The sequence below is a fragment of the Syngnathoides biaculeatus genome, chromosome 2 (assembly GCF_019802595.1).
Source record: "Syngnathoides biaculeatus isolate LvHL_M chromosome 2, ASM1980259v1, whole genome shotgun sequence".
NCBI lineage: Eukaryota > Metazoa > Chordata > Actinopteri > Syngnathiformes > Syngnathidae > Syngnathoides > Syngnathoides biaculeatus.
In genome coordinates, this window is record NC_084641.1 from 31,271,645 (window position 1) to 31,289,971 (window position 18,327).

At 42.8% G+C, this 18,327-nt stretch overlaps 1 protein-coding gene across 1 annotated transcript; it reads right to left on the bottom strand.

Annotated features, from left to right (window-relative positions):
* Positions 1–74: 74 nt before the first annotated feature.
* Positions 75–9,585, bottom strand: LOC133490395 (uncharacterized). Its single transcript, XM_061800405.1, has 2 exons — positions 1,749–9,585; positions 75–1,672 (listed from the first exon to the last, which is right to left on the bottom strand). The coding sequence occupies exon 1, from the start codon at positions 5,887–5,889 to the stop codon at positions 4,249–4,251; it is 1,641 nt and encodes a 546-aa protein (XP_061656389.1). The 5' UTR covers positions 5,890–9,585; the 3' UTR covers positions 75–1,672; positions 1,749–4,248.
* Between the last annotated feature and the right edge of the window lie 8,742 nt (positions 9,586–18,327).

Below are 18,327 nucleotides of genomic sequence, written 5' to 3' on the forward strand. Positions count from 1 at the left end.
TGCTGGAAGCCACAGCAGGGGATTGGAGGATTCAAACGTAATCATTATAACAGCAGAACAATCAATACCACAGCACTATTTCCACACAAAACAGGGGATTCAAAGATGATCAGCACAGTTACTTTCAATTTAAATATATTGGAGTGAATGATTTTGTAATGCAACCGTCACTTTGACTCACAGCGGGGGATAGTTAATAGTAAGGGGCACAGATTTTCAAACAATGTAAAAAACAAGCAGAAAAAAAGAACAGCACGGCGTCTGCCACTCACAACTGGAAAAACAGAATAAAAGGGGGGCACAGCACAGCACGGCGGCTGCTATTCACAACTGGGAATTCACAATTGGAGTGTTTAAGTAATGCACAGATATTCAAATACAATGGAAACGACCAGTTATATGAAAAACAAATCCAATCATATTGCTTGCAACAAAGCAGGGAAATGGGAAAGGAAAGAGGGAGTGCCCGTCGCGACTAGTTTCGACCTTTTTAAGTCTTTTTCAAGCGTGGGCACAATAATAGAAAGGAGGAGAGAATAAAGAGATAGGAAGAAGAATTGTTAGAATAAGGCAAGAAATTTTGACAAGGGAATAAATCCTACTATTTGTCGATTTGAGCTCCGATGCTCCTGGGAATGCAGGTGAGCGTCTCTCCAACAAATTTGTGCATAGAGTGACTGCTGTGCTCAGGTGCACCGGCTTTCTAAAGGGCCGGGCATCATGACACACTTCCTGTTTGGGGACTTCTTGTTGTTTGAATTTTCAAAACTTGGAATTCTATTGGAGAATAGTATAATGTCCATACAGGTGTCCCAAATGTCTCGGGGTTTTAAGGGTGAATATGGTACCATGCTACCTGTTTGGTGGCTTGTTATTTTTTTTCAAAAAAATTAAAGAATTCTGATTGGGAACAAGTATGAAAGCCCTGCAGAGGGGCTTGTATTTTTTTAGAAGAATTGTTTTTGAGAATCTGATTTTTCTGTGGAGTTATTCAACGATGGTAAATATTGCCAAGGGTTGATTGTGTTTCACTTTTCTCATTACTTCCAGATTTTGTAAATAATTCTATTGTGGTTAATGGGGACCGGGGAAATTGGTTGTAGTTTTACGGTCAAGTCCCCCTTCCACCAAAGGCGGTTCTTTTGGTTGTGTTTGAATTATTTGTGTTGAGTTTTTTTCTCCCAGTAACTCGAGGGAGGTGGTCGTGTTTTACCATTCCATCTCCCTCGGGTGTTGATTACGTTTAGTGCCCTTTTCTTTCATTTAGTATAAGGGCCAGAGTTAATACGCTTCCACGTTTAGGTTAGAAATTGGATGGCTTTGTTGGTTATGTTCGAGGGAGTTTCGGGGGAGGTTGTCGAATTTCACGATTAAGCCTGCTAGGGGTGTTAGTTGTGTTTAGGGCCCTGGGTTTGGGGGGGAGTAATCGTATTCTTACGGTCACGCCTCCCTTGGTACCTGTGTTTAGGGCCCCGTTCTAAAATTGGGTTTGGGGGGAGTGATCGTATTTTTACCATCACACCTCCCTCGGTAGGGGAGACTTGTGTTTAGGGGGGTTCGGGGGAGGTTGTCGTATTTCGCGATTAAGCCCGCTTAGGGGTGTTACTTATGTTTAGGGCCCCGTTCCAAAATTGGGTTTGGGGGGGGAGTGATCGTATTTTTACGGTCACGCCTCCCTTGGTACCTGTGTTTAGGGCCCCGTTCTAAAATTGGGTTTGGGGGGAGTGATCGTATTTTTACGGTCACACCTCCCTTGGTTAGGGGAGACTTGTGTTTAGGGGGGTTCAGGGGAAGTTGTCGTATTTCGCGATTAAGCTCGCTCGGGGTGTTAGTTGTGTTTAGGGCCCCGTTCCAAAGTTGGGTTTGGGGGGGGAGGTGATCGTATTTTTACGGTCACGCCTCCCTTGGTACCTGTGTTTAGGGCCCCGTTCAAAGCGATTACAGGGGTTGTTTCAATATACTCCCTGGGGGGTGAAATGAGGGAGTTGGTTTGGGGGGAGCGATCGTATCTTTACGGTCACGCCTCCCTAGGGGAGAATGTACATTAACTGTTGAATCTATCGTTAATGCCCCTGGGTTCGAGGGTGCCTAATTGGTGTATCCATTTTCTTTCCACTTTCCTCCTCCCCTTGGTTGTCCAGTGAATATTATGTTCCAATCCAGACACTTGTAACGCTTTGATCCCATGTTTAATAAAATGTTTAACCAGTGTCGTGTCTGTACGCTTTTGTTTTCTAATGTTGAATCGATGTTGTACCATCCTGGTTGCTATGGAGTTACCGGTTTCTCCCACGTAAAGCATTTGGCACCTCGTACATGCGATCACGTATACACAGTAGGTAGTGTTACTGTTGATCTTTTGTTTTATATGGAAAATTGTTTTGTTTGTTGGATTTTTAATATATTTTATTGTTTTGAAGTTGGTTGGGGTTTTCGGTTGTTTTGAACTTTTTTTGTTGTATCAGTTTCATTTTGGCTGTGACCAAAAGGTCCTGGAGGTTTTTATTTTTTCTATATGGCGAGATGACCTTGTGGGTGTCATGCAACGGTGTATTTTGCAGTATTTTTTGAAAGTTTTCTTTTAAACGAAAGTTTAATCGAACATTATTTGTCGAATAAGTGGTAATGAGTGGAATGATCTTGGAGTCGATTGTTTTGCAAGGGGACTGGAAGTTTTTAAGACATCTTCTCAAGAATGATCTTGAGTAACCACGCGAGCGAAGTGATGTAAACAAAATCTTAACCGCTTCCCAAAAGTCTGTCATGTGTGCAAATGCGTTTGAAGCAGAGTAATTGTGACTTAACTATTCCAGTGAATGTATGGTGTGGGTGAAAGCTGTCTTTATGTAGTAATGCATGTGTGTCTGTAGGTTTGAAAAAAACTTTGATGTCCAGTGTGTGATGTTCATTGAAGTGTGGTCCCTTGTAGAACGTTGTGACCAAAAAGTCAATTTTGTATTTGTCTTGGGTGGTTTCGATCCTGATGGATGGATCTTGTGTGTCCAAAATTTGAAAAAAAGTTCTCCAAGTCCTTCTGTGTACCAGTCCAAATTCCCCAGATATCTGAGGTACTGTAGCGGTTTTCTGGGGACATTTCGGAATGACCTTCTCCTCCCAAGTGGCCATGAAGATGTTGGCGTACGCCGGTGCAAATTTCTTGCCCATTGCTGTCCCCTTTGTTTGTAGGTAGAACCTGCCGTCGTACTCAAAGTCATTTCTCGTCAGGTTTATTTGCAGCAGTTGTAGAAGTTCCTTGTCCGGTCGTCTAGATTCTGGGTACTTTTGAAGGATGGTCTTGACTGCCAGTCCTGCCTGTGTGTCAATGTTTGTGTATAAACTGTTTATGTCTATTGTGAATAATATTGCATTGTGGGGGACTTTGATCGATTTAATCTTTCCTATAAAGTCATAAGTGTCTTTGAGATATGATGGATGTTTGACCGAGAGTGGGTTGAGGTAGTAGTCCAGGAACTCTGCCGTGTAGAAGGTCTCGCTGTCGCAGTCCGATATTGTCGGTCAGCCAGGTAGAACTTTGTGCGGTACCGTCCAGAGTTCCGGGCTTTTGTGGATCTTGGGAATAAGGTACAATTTTCTCGGTCTCTGTTCCGGATTGCCCCCTAAGTATTTCATTTGTTGCGTGTCGATGAATCTTTTTTTGTGTAGGTTTTTGAGGATCTTTTTGGACCAACGGGATAGTGTCCGGATATGTTGGTTTTTGGAGTTCTTGGTAGTACCTGGTGTCCTTCAATTGTTTGTAGGCTTCAGTTGTGTATTGTGCCCAGCTCAGGACCACTACTTTGCTTCCCTTGTCCGCTGGTTTGATGATAATTTGGTTGTTTCTTTTCAGTTTTCTGAACGCTATCACTTCCTGTTTCGTTAGATTCCTTCTTTCTTGGCGTGGTTTGAACCATTTGATGAAGTGCTCCTTGTCCCGCTCTATCAGTCGTCTGAGTTGGTCCGGAAGAGATGACCTCGCCGGACTCCACGTCGAAGGAGGTTTGAAGGGGAGTTTCGTTTTTTTCTGGGCCCCTTTGAAGTGTGCGATCAGCATCATTCTTCTGTGATACTTTTGGATGTCCAGTTGCGTTTGTTTTCTTTTGTTGGCTTGTAGATTAACGGTTGGGATGAAGTTGAGTCCTTTGTTGAGGAGACTCAGTTCATCCCTGGACAACCTGATGTTTTCGGCGAGAACCAAAACGTTACGGAATTCAGTGTGTATGTTCCCTTCTGTGCTGCGAGTCAGGGAACTCACAAGTTTAAATGATTCGCCCAGTGTTCCAAAATGTACGTTGCTGTTGTTTTGGTCCAGTGGATGTGGTCCTTCCCCGTTGTGAAGTCTGCCGGTTTAATTTTGGGAATGCAGTTGGTGTTTTTCCTGATGTATTTGTTGAGTTCACAAAGTCCTAGGCATTCTTTTTCAGGCAGTTCATTTGAGAAATTCAATTCCTGGATCCAGATGCGAGCATTGGGGAATTGTATTCTGGCTGTGCGCAACGCTGTTTGTATTTGTTTTATAGTCGTCTTTTTGATCTTTTGGCACCGACAGTTGATGCCGAAGGACAAGACCAGTTGTTCGGCTTGCTCGCCATCCTTGGTTTTGGACAGGATTGAAGCTGTGTGGTGAAAATTGGCTCCCGGGTAACTTTCAATTTGTAAATCGGGATGGAAAAGTTCGGTATTCTGTTCAGGTTGGAGTCCCCAATTATGACAGTTTTTTTCCAAGACCCTCAGCTGCCAGACCTTCATTTTTTGTTGAGTCCTTAGATGCTTGCGGACCTTGAGGAGTGCTTGTTGCGATGTAGTTGGCGTGGAGATTCCTCCGTCGTCGTCTTGAAGCGTCGTCTCTTGCGGTGTTCCAGGTGTGAACGACCCCGATGTCAGTTCCAACTGCCTCAGTTCTGAGGTGTTGAGGGGTGCGTTCCTTCCTCCGTCGTGGTCTCGAGTCGTCGTCGCTCGTGGTGTGAACGACGACGACGACAGTTCCAACTGCCTCAGTTTTGAGGTGCTGGAGGGTGTGCTCGTCGTCGATTGTTCCATGGCCGGTGTCGGAGGATCTTCGTTCTCCCTCGCCAACTCCATCAAGAGTTCCCCAAGGTCCCCGTCGCTGGACTCCGCTGGGTTCTGTTCTGTCTGTGGAATCGCCTCTTCTCGGGAGATCTCCATTAGCCTGCTGCCTTCTGGGATCACGCAGGTGTTTTTGTCGGTTCTGGGGCGTGTGGGTCGTTGGTCTCTCGGTTCCGGGCTGTTCCTCGGTTCCGTTGGTATTGGGGACCATTCCCACTTTGCCTCTGTCATAGTTCCTCTTGTTTCAGTCGGTTTGGTCAGGGTGTGCTGCTCCCGATCGTCGGTTGGGATGTGGCCTGTTTCGGTGGTGGAGTTGTCCTCTATGTGTATAGTTACTGTAGTCTGTGTGTTTTCTGTGTTGAGGTTCGGTGGCCCCGCCTCTTGTGGTTGTGTGTCAGGGTCGTGGTCAGTGTTAGTATTCGTCGGTTGTTCAGTGTTTTGTTGGTTAGTCCGTTCGAGTTCCCATTCTAAATTATTCGTTGATGTAGCCACAAACAGAGCCTCCGCTTGCTCAATTATTTCTTTTTTGAGATTGGGTGTATTTCTATACGCCCAACGTGTGGCTACATCAAACAGTTCCCTCCAATTAGGGATACCTGCTTCAAAAATGTCACCTAGTGTTTCACAGATAGTGTCTTTGTAATGGTTTTCTAGGATCAATAAGGTGTTGTACCCCCAGTTTTTTGCATTGCCCATGATCAAGTCCAACGTATCTGACTTGGGGACAGCTGGGTTGATAAACATGGCCAATTCCTCGACCTTTTTGGTTATCATTTTGGGTTCTGCCTTATCTTGTTTCCAGGTGACATTTTGCAGATGATGCATGCACTTGATTACAGAGTTAATTCTTCGGACGAGTAGAGTGAATTCCGGAGTGGGTTGTTTGTACACCTTTTGTCATTGGGGGTTACGCGGTCCGTTGTTTTTGGGTCGACCGTTTCTAGTTACTGACGCGTCGGAATAAGGTCGGGGTCGAACCGTGCTCCGGACCAGTTCAGGCGAGCACGTGTGTCCGGAGGAGGCACAGGCGGATTATGGATGGGGTAAGGGTTAGGAGCACCTCCCTCATTAAAATGAGAGGAAGTGAATACACGGTCCTTCCCCCGGTGTGCCCGTCCTCCCTGGTACCGGGACGGTTGACTCCAATCATTATTTGTGAAAATGTTGGGGTCAGCATGGGAGCGTCCATTCATCATCCCCCATTTCCTGTTTTGAATACATTTGATTGTCCGTGTAACCGTTTGTTGTTGACGTTTGGTTATTGTCTTATTTAATTTGTTAATTTTTGTCTGGTTGGAACTCGGAGTGGAGTGAAAGGGGAAACAAAAGGGTCAAAAATAGTGTGTGTGTGTGTGTGTGTGTGTTATAGTAGAACTGTGGGTGATCCCTGTGCGTGCGTGTGTGTAGATGTTTGTGTGTAGAAGAAGACCGCTTGGCTGCGCTCTGTTGCTAGCGTTGGAAATGTCCCAGTGATAGAATGTGTATTGTTATTCAAACACCACCAAAAACCTTGTGGAATAAAAGCAATTCAGAAAAAATATCAAGCCACACTTTTGCTTATTAACAATGGGGGGTTATTTGTCAACAAATTAAACAATCTTCAAAACACACAAATTGTTAAAGGGGGACTGCTTGTCAAATTTGACACTTGCAATGCGCACAATGCAAGCCAGCAACCAACCGGTCCCAGTGACAAACAGACCAAGGAAAAACGCTGCTCCTCACCACCAAGGACTCAAGGATGTTAGCAAATCCACAGGTAATTGCTTGTCAAGTTCAATGCTTGCAATGCAAACAAAGTTTTTCACAGAGCAACTCCAGTGAAAAGCATTCCAGCCAATGAATGACTGTGCCTGACAACGGGTTAGGGATAATCACAAACAGTTACACTGTTTACACTTGGGGTGGCGAAAATTTTATACAATTCAGAATTGGCACAATTGCAATAGAATAGGAACACTCTTTGCAATGGGGATGTTTGTTTTTTTTTCCAAAAATAACGCTGGATTCAAGAGTAATCAAAAATCTCCTATCCGTTGTTTAGGTTTGAATGGTGGGTCAGTTGCGCGTCGCGCGGAAATGACATCACCCCAAAGAAAATCAGACCAATACCAGCGCAGTGGTGTTGAAGGCAATCAACAACGACTGAATTGCACAAACTATTAACAGGGAAATGCTTGTCAAGTTTGATGCTCACAATGCAAACAATAAGTGATTCACAGAGCAACTCTAGTGAAAAGCACGAGCGAGAGAGAGATCGCGCAAGAGAGAGATCGATCGAGAGAGATATCGATCGAGAGATAGTGCGAGGGATCATGCAAGAGAGAGCTCGAGAGATCGTGCAAAAGAGAGCTCGAGTTTTCGCGAGTTCTGGAATTACCAGCTTTTAGAATTAGCAAATGTTTAAAAAGATTCCTGTACAGTATTAGAAAGTAAACCTTTGACTACCACGCCAGTAATGTACTTTGACAAGTTTTTTTTCCCCAGACGCATTTTCAATTCTTAAACCATTACCTGTGGTTCCCCAACTATTGCTCCTGGGAAAAAGCTTAAATCATCCCCTAACACCTGTGTTTTGCCATTACGTGTAGCATTCAAAATAAAAGCAGACCAATGTGACTAACTAGATTAATACAAGTTTAATATATTTTGTTGCTACATGTCAAGTTAAACAGTTGGAATCAAATTTTCAGGAAACACAGGACCCAGCATTCATGATATACACTTTTAAGGCTGTGCAATTAGTAGAAAGGAGGATGTTCAATAAAATCGCGTGGCATTCAATCAGTGAGGTCTATTTTCAGGGATGAAAATGACCAATTTGGAAAAAATGAAAATGTCTCTCTGGTGGGGGGGGGGTGTAGCCCACTTTGGGTAGGAAATTTATTTTTAACACAAATGTTAACCTCTGGTTACTTCTAACAGTGTAAACACAGGGCAATCATAATATTTTGAAAACCTAAAATACAAATCCAAACCAATAAAATAACCAACCTGGCTACCTACAGTTTTTCTGGCAGAGTTTTGTTCGTTATACAGTGCAAAACTATTCACAGCTTGACGTTTTTCGCACAATTAGCTATTGCACGTCTTATAAAACGGATTTTAATATTTCTTGAACAATTAACCATAGAGGAAAAACTACAAGTTTAATGAAAATTTAAAAAGGTGAATCCGAGAGGTTTGCATTAATGTATCCAATAGGTCATGTAATATGTAATCCATCTTGACAATGTGATCTTAAATCCTCTTATTTAGTGTTGAGATTTTTTTAAACAATTACAAATTTGCAGGGGCGTTGCCATTTTCACAAGCCACGTGACCTACGTTACACTGATGTGACATGTTACATACCGTTCCAAACGCTCAATTACGTGAAACCACATTATGCCCATCACTGATTTATCCTCATCTGATGAAGAAATAGCAGTATCAATTGATCGGGAAGACTGAGGAATACTTCCATACAGATTAGAACCAGTGACTGCAAATAATGCCGCCCAGCGGCGGAGCTCGCTCGGCGGGGAGCGAGCTCCACTTAGCAGCGGAGCCGTGAGCTCGCTCCCCGCCGAGCGAGCTCAGACTCCGCGTCATTCCGCCCGAAGATTCAACATTTAGCCCGGCATTATTTAAAGCCACAAGTTCAAATCCGTATGGGGAAATATTCCTCAAGTCTTCCCAAATCAACCGATACTGCCATTTATTCAGCAGATGAGGATCAATCCGAGAAATCATAATGATGTCCCCTGAAATCAAGCGTTTGGAACTGCACGTAACCAGTCATATCCGCGCATGTAGGTCATGTGACTCGCCAAAATGGCAGCGCCCCTGAAAATTTGCAATTGTTGGCAATCTGAAAACACTTAAATGAGAGAGGATTTAACGTCACATTGTCAAGATAGAGTACATATTACATTACCTATTGAATACATTGTTTATGGAAACCACCGGAATTCCCCTTTAAATTAGCAAATAACATGTATTAACGGTTATTTATCCCCCCCCCCAAAACATTTAGGGGGTTAATGACTAAATGAATACACTTGACTTGGACAGTAAAGAAAATTGTTAAATACTGTAGTCAAGAAGATAATTGTAAATGTGTTTGGATACTAAAAGCAGACCAGATTAGACATTTGTACACAGAAAAGTCACAAAAAGCCAGGCTTAATTTCCTTGTCTCAATGAAATATAATCTGCTGGAACACATCCATTTTCTAAGCCACTTATCCTCACAAGGGGCAAAGGAGGGCTGGAGCCAATCCCAGCGAATATTCTTTGAAAGGCAGACTCCGACCTGAACAGGTCGTTAGTCACACGGTACATAGTCACTGAGTGGGAATCGATCCCACGATGAGCACACTAAAGTCAGGCGTGTTGCTACCATCCCATGAGTGACTCTTAAGAGGACAAACAGAGGAAAGATTAAAACTGTCCTGAATAACCCAAATGCCAACCATAAGGTAAATCCAACGCAAACTATCAAAGACTAATATGGAAATATATTTTTTTATGAACATACATGCACTATCTCCAGAAAAAGTAAAAAAGACGTTACAGCATTGTTTTATAAGAAAAGAGAAGTTATAATTTTTTTATATATACTATTCAAATGGAATGGTTAAAATTCCATATATTGTAAATGTAGTTTGGAAAGTCAGTTATTTTGAACATTGTGCATTTAAGATGCAGGGCTAAAGGACCACTCTATAAAAAAGGTGAACAAAGTGGGGGGAATAATGAATAAAAACTCATTTCACAATTGATTTTCCAAAGGGAGGTCACCAGAAATGATAACTCGGTATTATGTACCATGATAGGTTGAAATATTATCATTTGATTGAATGGGACAGTTTATTTGATTGGATGTCAGAGTTTTAGATTTTAGGAATTTTTTAATGTTTCATTTTGGGATGATTTTTTTTTCTACATGTAAATATAATTACATTTTGGATTCATACCTATTAAATGCCAAATGAGCAAAAAAATTACTTCAAACCAAATCTAAACCCCAGTAGGGCAAAGGGAGATTTGCGCTAAAGTGGAGAAATACCTAATTGGAGCTCTGTTGCTTACACTGATGCAATTATGAACAGCATTGACTAACAATGCAGCCCTATGGGGGCACAAACCAGTGCAATCTGTAGGCCAGTCCCAAGCCCGGATAAATGCAGAGGGTTGAGTCAGGAAGGGCATCCAGCGTAAAAACTGTGCTAAACAAATAAGCGTTCAAACAATCCCATACCGGATCGGTCGTGGCCCGGGTTAACACCGCCCGCCCCCGGCACTGCTAACCAGCAGGGCGTCGGTGGAAAATCAGCTACTGTGGGTCGAAGACAAAGAAGAGGAGGAAACCCGATCCATCGTCAGAAGAAAAGGACAAATGCACAGAGCCTACAACTGAGTGTAGGGACTTTGAATGTTGGGACTATGACAGGAAAAGCTCAGGAGTTGGTTGACATTCTGTGCATCCAAGAGAGCAGGTGGAAAGGTAGTAAGGCTGGGAGTTCAGGAGCAGGGTTTAAGTTATTCTACCACGGAGTAGATGGGAAGAGAAATGGAGTAGGGGTTATTTTAAAGGAAGAGCTGGCAAAGAATGTCTTGGAGGTGAAAAGAGTATCAGATCGAGTGATGAGACTAAAATTTCAAATTGAGGGTGTTATGTATAATGTGGTTAGCGGCTATGCCCCACAGGTAGGATGTGACCAAGAGTTGAAAGAGAAATTCTGGAAGGATCTAGATGAAGTAGTTCTGAGCATCCCAGACATCGAGAGAGTTGTGATTAGTGCAGATTGTAATGGAAACAGGGGCGATGAAGAAGTGATGGGTAAGTACAGCATCCAGGAAAGGAACTTTGAGGGACAGATAGTGGTGGACTTTGCAAAAAGGATAGGGTTAGAGGGAGGAACAGATTGTGACCTACAAGAGCGGAGGTAGAAGCACGGAGGTGGATTATATTTTGTGCAGACGATGTAAATCTGAATAAGGTTACTGACTCTAAAGTAGTGGTAGGGGAGAGTGTCGCTCGACAGCATAGGATGGTAGTGTGTAGGATGACTCTGGTGGTGGGTAGGAAGATTAAGAAGACAAAAAGGTAGAGCAGAGAACGATGTGGTGCAAGCTGAGAAAGGAAGAATGTTGTGCGGCCTTTCGGAAAGAGGTAAAACAGGCTCTCGATGGACAGAAGAAGCTCCCGGAAGACTGGACAACGACAGCCAAGGTAATCAGAGACAGGCAGGAGAGTACTTGGTGTGTCTTTTGGTAGGAAAGGGGAGAAGGAGACTTGGTGGTGGAACCTTAAAATACAGGGAGTCTTACAAGGAAAGAGATTAGCGAAGATCAAGTGGGATACTGAGAGGACTGAGGAGAGGCGAAAGGAGTACATCGAGATGCGACGTAGGGCAAAGGTAGAGGTAGCAAAGGCTAAACAAGAGGCATATGAAAACATGTACACCAGGTTGGACACGAAAGAAGGCGAAAAGGATCTCTACAGGTTGGCCAGACAGATGGGAAGGATCTGTAGCAGGTAAGGGTGATTAAGGATAGAGATGGAAATGTGTTGACTGGTGCCGGTAGTGTGCTAAATTGATGGAAAGAATACTTTGAGAAGTTGATTAATGAAGAAAATGAGAGAGAAGGAAGAGTTGAAGAGGCAAGTGTGAAGGACCAGGAAGTGCCAATGATTACTAAGGGGGAAGTCAGAAAAGCACTACAAAGGATGAAAAATGGGAAAGGCAGTTGGTCCTGATGACATACCAGTAGAGGTATGGAAGCAATATGGAGAGATGGCTGTGGAGTTTTTGACCAACTTATTTAACAGAATACTAGTGGGCGAAAAGATGCCTGAAGAATGGAGGAAAAGTGTTCTAGTTCCCATTTTTAAGAACAAAGGGGATGTTCAGAGCTGTGGGAATTATAGAGGAATAAAGTTGATGAGCCACACAATGAAGTTATGGGAAAGAGTAGTGGAGGCTAGACTCAGGACAGAAGTAAGTATCTGCGAGCAACAGTATAGTTTCATGCCTCGAAAGAGAACCACAGATGCATTATTTGCCTTGAGGATGCTCGTGGAAAAGTACAGAGAAGGTCAGAAGGAGCTACATTGTGTCTTTGTGGATCTAGAGAAAGCCTATGACAGAGTACCAAGAGAGGAACTGTGGCACTACATGCGTAAGTCTGGTGTGGCAGAGAAGTATGTTAGAATAGTACAGGACATGTATGATGGCAGCAGAACAATGGTGAGGTGTGCCTTAGGTGTGAGAGGAATTTAAGGTGGAGGTGGGACTGCATCAGGGATCAGCTCTGAGCCCCTTGCTGTTTGCGGTGGTCATGGATAGGCTGACAGATGAGGTTAGACTGGAATCCCCTTGGACAATGATGTTCGCAGATAGTGATATGCAGTGAAAGCAGAGAGCATGCAGAGGAACAATTAGAAAGATGGAGACATGCACTGGAAAGGAAAGGAATGAAGATTAGCCGAAGTAAAACAGAATATATGTGCGTGAATGAGAAAAGTGGTGAGGGAAGAGTGAGGCTACCGGGAGAAGAGATAGCAAGGGTGGACAACTTCAAATATTTAGGGTCAACAATCCAGAGCAATGGTGAGTGTGGTAAGGAAGTGAAGAAACTGGTCCAAGCAGGTTGGAACAGCTGCCGAAAGGTGTCTGGTGTGTTATGTGACAGAAGAGTCTGTGCTAGGATGAAGGGCAAAGTTTACAAAACAGTGGTGAGGCCGGCCATGATGTACGGATTAGAGACGGTGGCACTGAAGAAACAGGAAGCTGAACTGGAGGTGCAGAAATGAAGATGTTGAGGTTCTCGCTCGGAGTGACCAGGTTGGATAGAATTAGACATGAGCTCATTAGAAAGACAGCCAAAGTTGGATGTTTTGCTGACGAGGTTCGAGAGAGCAGACTTCAATGGTTTGGACATGTTCAGAGGCGAGAGAGTGAGTATATTGGTGGTAGGGTGCTGAGGATGGAGCTGCCAGGGAAAAGGGCGAGAGGAAGACCAAAGAGAAGGTTTATGGATGTGGTGAGGGAAGACATGAGGGCAGTGGGTGTTAGAGGAAGATGCAGGAGATAGGCTAAGATGGCAAAAGATGACACTGTGGCAACCCTTAACGGGACAAGCTGAAAGGAAAAGAAGATTGACGAACGCCCACTTGTCTCTTCTGTTGCATTTAACCAATTCAGACACTAGTGCAGTAAAAATACCGCTGGCACTCTGATAATCGCAAGTCTCAAAGACACTTATGAAATGCAGTCAGGTGATTTGCTGTTATTTTATTTGTAATCTGATTCAATTGACTTGATTCGAGGACAAGGACCAGGATTGTGCAAGGGAGGGTCGGTGCACCCCACTGGCTTGGGATTTTCCACACTAGTCCATCAAAAGAGTTCGAGGACCTTTGTTCCAAGTGGTGGAGAAGGGCCCTTCCCCCACCATTCGAAACTTCCCGAACAGGACATGTGGGACAAATATTTCAACATTTTTCAAATGATGCAAATTTCACCTCATTCTACATGTTTGTATCCATAATTTATGTGATTGATTTTTCCATGTTTTCCCTTGCCTTTCCCTTGTTGCTTCCAATCGTTTTGTTGTTCAAACAAACCAGTTTTCTGAAGTGCGTTTCTCAAACAGAGTCCACTTAAAAGCCATGTGAACACTTCCACTTGATGGGTAATTAAAAGAATTTTTTTTTTTATTGTCTCGCACCTTAAAATGATTTTTCAGACGACTGGGTTGGGGATTCTTTTGTCAAACTCTCGGGAATAACAGCAGTTTTATTTGCTTAAACCCCTCAATTCACCGCAAATGTTTTGTTACATGAGCTGTCTTTTCTCTCAGGACGTCAAATGCAGCTTCCTATGAGTTTAGTTTGAGACTAAGTTTAAACCCTTTGACAGCTTAACATGCCACTCTCATATCCAGGACTTGAGCCAGAGGCTGCAAAGTGTTTTTCCCCCCACACAGACAGATAAACTGACCTTTCCGATTGTAAAAACTAATTTATTTTGTACCACTTCATTTTTTTTTTACCCCAACACACAGAGTGAGCGAGGAATATCCAACATAAATTTAGATATGTTTTCCACTTACCTTTATCATCGTCCAGTTCTTTTAAGTCTCACCTGATCTCACCACCACTTCAAAATCCGGGTCACAACACCATTTGTTAGAGCGGGGGTTGGCAACCCAAAACGTTGGACAAGCAAAAAAATAAATCATTTAAATAAATGTGTGGAGCCACAAAAACACTGAAATCCTTACATAAACCTGATATTGAAGGCAACAAATGGTGTATGTAAATAAGCCTACTAGCAAAATGATTAAGTTGGCTACAAATACATGAGCATTCATGATTAAGTTTATTTTCCCTGCGGTGCATTTGTCGAGAACGCGCCAGGTAACTGCTGCTGGACAATGACACCTCAAGTTTAGCTTCATTACAATATGTTTCATTGCTTTGATAAACTAAAGAAATGCAATAAAGAAATCCAATTTGTCATTTTATTGGGGATTTGAAAAAATAAAAAAAACGCGCATAATGTGCCCATTATCTGAGCATTAAGTGCAATAAAACGCAGCCTGTATTTAAAAATAAAGCTACAGCCTTTTAAATATATGCTTAGGACAGGATTGTATTCTTACCCGGCAACCCAAAATGTGGAACAAGCCACATTGGGCAAAAAAAAAATAAATAAATAAAATAAAAAATTTAGTTAATGTGTGGAGCCACAAAACCACTGAAATCCTAACATAAACCTGGCTAAAGTTTAGCTTCATTACAATATGAATGTTTCATTGCTTTGAAATTAAAGAAATGTAATAAAGAAATCCAAATGTCATTTTATTGAGGGATTAAAAAAAAAACGCGCATAACATGCCCATTATCTGAGCACTAAATGCAATAAAACGCAGCCTGTACTCAAGAATAAAACAGCAGCCTTTTGAAAACAGCTACTGTGCTTCGTTACTGAATATATGCCTAGAACAGGATTGTATTCTTACCCGTTTGAGACATCACTGGTCAGCTCCATCCATTGATTACGTTTTCCACGCTTTAGCTCCTCTCGAGTTGCAAGAAAACTTGCAGTAGTAGTGGAGTTTGGAGATGCAATCCACTTAAATTTCTTTTTGAGCTCCTCGAAATTCTCCAGATGTAATGCAATTGCACTTTAACTTTTCTATTTTGGGGGGCGGGGGGTTTTCTTGACATAAAATTACATTGTGAATTCATTTCTATATTAATGACAAATAAGCAAACAGTCAAAGCAAATCGACAGTACACCCCATTTGAATACTTTACTTCCGATAAAAATGAAAAGATTGGTACAAACCTGGATAGCAGGGGTTGGATGGTAGGAAGCAAAAGGCAGGGTCACAAACGCACATGCCCCACTGATTGGAACCAGAGTTTCGGGTGGACGGACCGTAACAGGTCCATTTGGAGGGGTGGCCTTTAACGTTTTGAATGGAGAATCAGACATGGTGACGTTTGCATACATTTCAGTTCTACATCACATTCTGACCAAACATTTTCGCCAAACCCTCAAGCTCAACATGACAATAATTCACCCCTACCCATGACCCAAATTTCTGAAGCATTTGAATAATTATAAAGGCTGACTACAAGGCAGAGCAGCATGAAGATGCGTTAAATTGAATATGGCTCGTGGTGATACCCCAAACTTATGTTTTTAAGAAGTTCCTTTGTGTAGAAGCAGAAATCAAAATCAGTACATACCGCAGGTCTTGGAGTGAGGCTGCTGCAGAGGTGTTGATGTGGAACTCCTGTGACACCCTCATCTTGGTCCACAGTCTACTTCCCACCATCCCAGTAGGGTGAAAGGAGATTTATATATTGAAGTGGAAAAATTCCTATTTGGAGCTCTGTTGCAACTCGTATAACACCCCCATCTTCATCTTGGGCAGTAGTCGTCGACCCCCCACCATTCCAAGTCGGGTTAAGGGAGATTTGTGTTTAAGTGGACAAATTCCCATTTGGAACGTCGTCGTTTACACTATACACAATTTTGAACAGCGTTAACTAACCTTCACTTTTCTCTTGTTGCATTTAACCAATTGACCCCTCCATGGATGTTGCGCAATCCGCATCACTGACCAATCAGAGGCCAGAGATCTGCATAAACCAAAGCCCGTTTTTCCTCCCGCCATTTTCTCAGACAACATTGCATGGTCCAGGATAGGTTTTGTTCGCGTTTTATCGCGTATTTCGGTTATTTAACAAAAAAATATGGCTAAGAGGTGTAGTCACGGACTTTGTAATAGTGACGACAGGGATCCTGAAAGGCGAGTTGGTGGAGTTCCATTCGTACCCTTTCCAAAACCGAAGACCCAGTACGAAAAATGCCTCAGATGGATCAAACTTTGTGGAAGACCGCATCATCAACTCAATCCATCTAATATCAACCGGAACACATATGTTTGCACGAAGGTATGCCCTATATTTGATTTTCAATACGTCTCGTATAAATGAATTCAAAGTTCTTCGCTAGCATAACACGGCTGCGTGTGAACGATTGACACACTTATTCTTTGTTGAGCGATATTTAGCGATGATCCGACTGCACAAACGTGTCGCTTTCTTGCCGGCTCGCGGCCGAAGCTTAACCAGACTGTTTGCACGAAGATATGCCCTATATTTGATTTTTAATACACGTCTCGTATAAATGAATGAGACGTTCTTTGCTAGCATAACACCGCTACGTGTGATCGATTGACACACTTATTCTTTGAGCGATATTCGGACTGCACAAACGTGTCGCTTTCTTGCTGGCTCGCGGCCGAAGCTTAACCAGACTGTGTTTGCACGAAGATATGCCCTAAATTTGATTTTTAATACACGTCTCGTATAAATTAATGAGACGTTCTCCGCTAGCATAACATTGCTACGTGTGAACGATTGAATGAAATCAGAAGCATGGTGTCTCTCTCAGTTAAGAATGTACTGTATTTGCCATTTTTACGAATTGTTTGTCTTTCGTCAGCGCACGTGGCGTGACGTCACTCCGGGAGGCGTGGTTAAGTGCCCTGTATGGAGGGGTCAATTAAGACACTAGAACGGTAAAAATGACAGTGGCACACTAATTCATAATCGCAAGTCCCAAAGACACTTATGTAATACAGTCAGATGATTTGCTTGTATTTTATTTGTAATCTGATTCAATAATTAACTGAACGGGGCAAGTACCAAGATCGTACGAGGGAGGGTAGGGGCACCCCTCTGGTTTGTGATTTTCCACAAAAGTCCATCAAAAGGGTTCGTGGACCTTTGTTCCGAAAGGCGGAGAAGGGCCTGTCCCCCACCATTCGCAACTTCCCGAACAGGACTTGTGGGACAAATGTTTCAACTTTTTTCAAAAGATGCAAATTTCACCTTGTCCTCCATGTTTGTATCCAGAATTTATGCGATTGATTTTTCCATGTTTTCCCTTGCCAACTCAAGGAGCTCATTTTGTTGCTTCCAATCATTTTTGTTGTTCAGATAAACCGATCAGTTTTCTAAAGTGCTTTTCTCAAACCCAGTCCACTTAAAATCCATGTGAACACTTATTTGTTGGATAACTATTGACTTTTTTTGTCTCAATTTTAAGAATTCTATTGTCGGACTCTAGGGAATAACAGCAGTTTTATTTGCTTGTATCCCTCAAGTCGCCGCAAATGTGTTACTTGAGCTGCCTCGTCTCTCAGCACATCAAATCCAACTTCCATTTGTGTTTCCCCCCCCACACAGACAAACTGACTTTACAATTGACCCCTCCGTACAGGGCACTTAACCACGCCTCCTGAAGTTACGTCACCCCCACGTGTGCTAACCACAGACAAACAATTAGCAAAAATGGCGGCGCAGGAAGAAAAGGCTAGAGCGAAATTGTCCGATTTACCAGCTGATTTCTCTCGCATTCTTAGCGAATAGTGAAATATTGTTGAAAAGCAGACAGCAGGGCTTCAAGTTTTTCAGCGAGCGGTATTTACATGCATATCGACGGAGAAACCATTGATATTCGCGCAAGATCTTTCCAGAGCCAGAGGAAGACCAAGAAGCCACATAACATAATATATTATAACCCAAAGATGAATTCGTCATTGACAGTTTCCTATTTTTGTGTTACATATCACACTTGTGTGCAGAATCTGTATCTCTATAGCCGTTTGTGAACCACCGTATGAAGGAATAGAAGAAGGCGAGGCTTGATTTTCGAGTTGTTTCTCTCGTTTTCTTTGTGTAACATC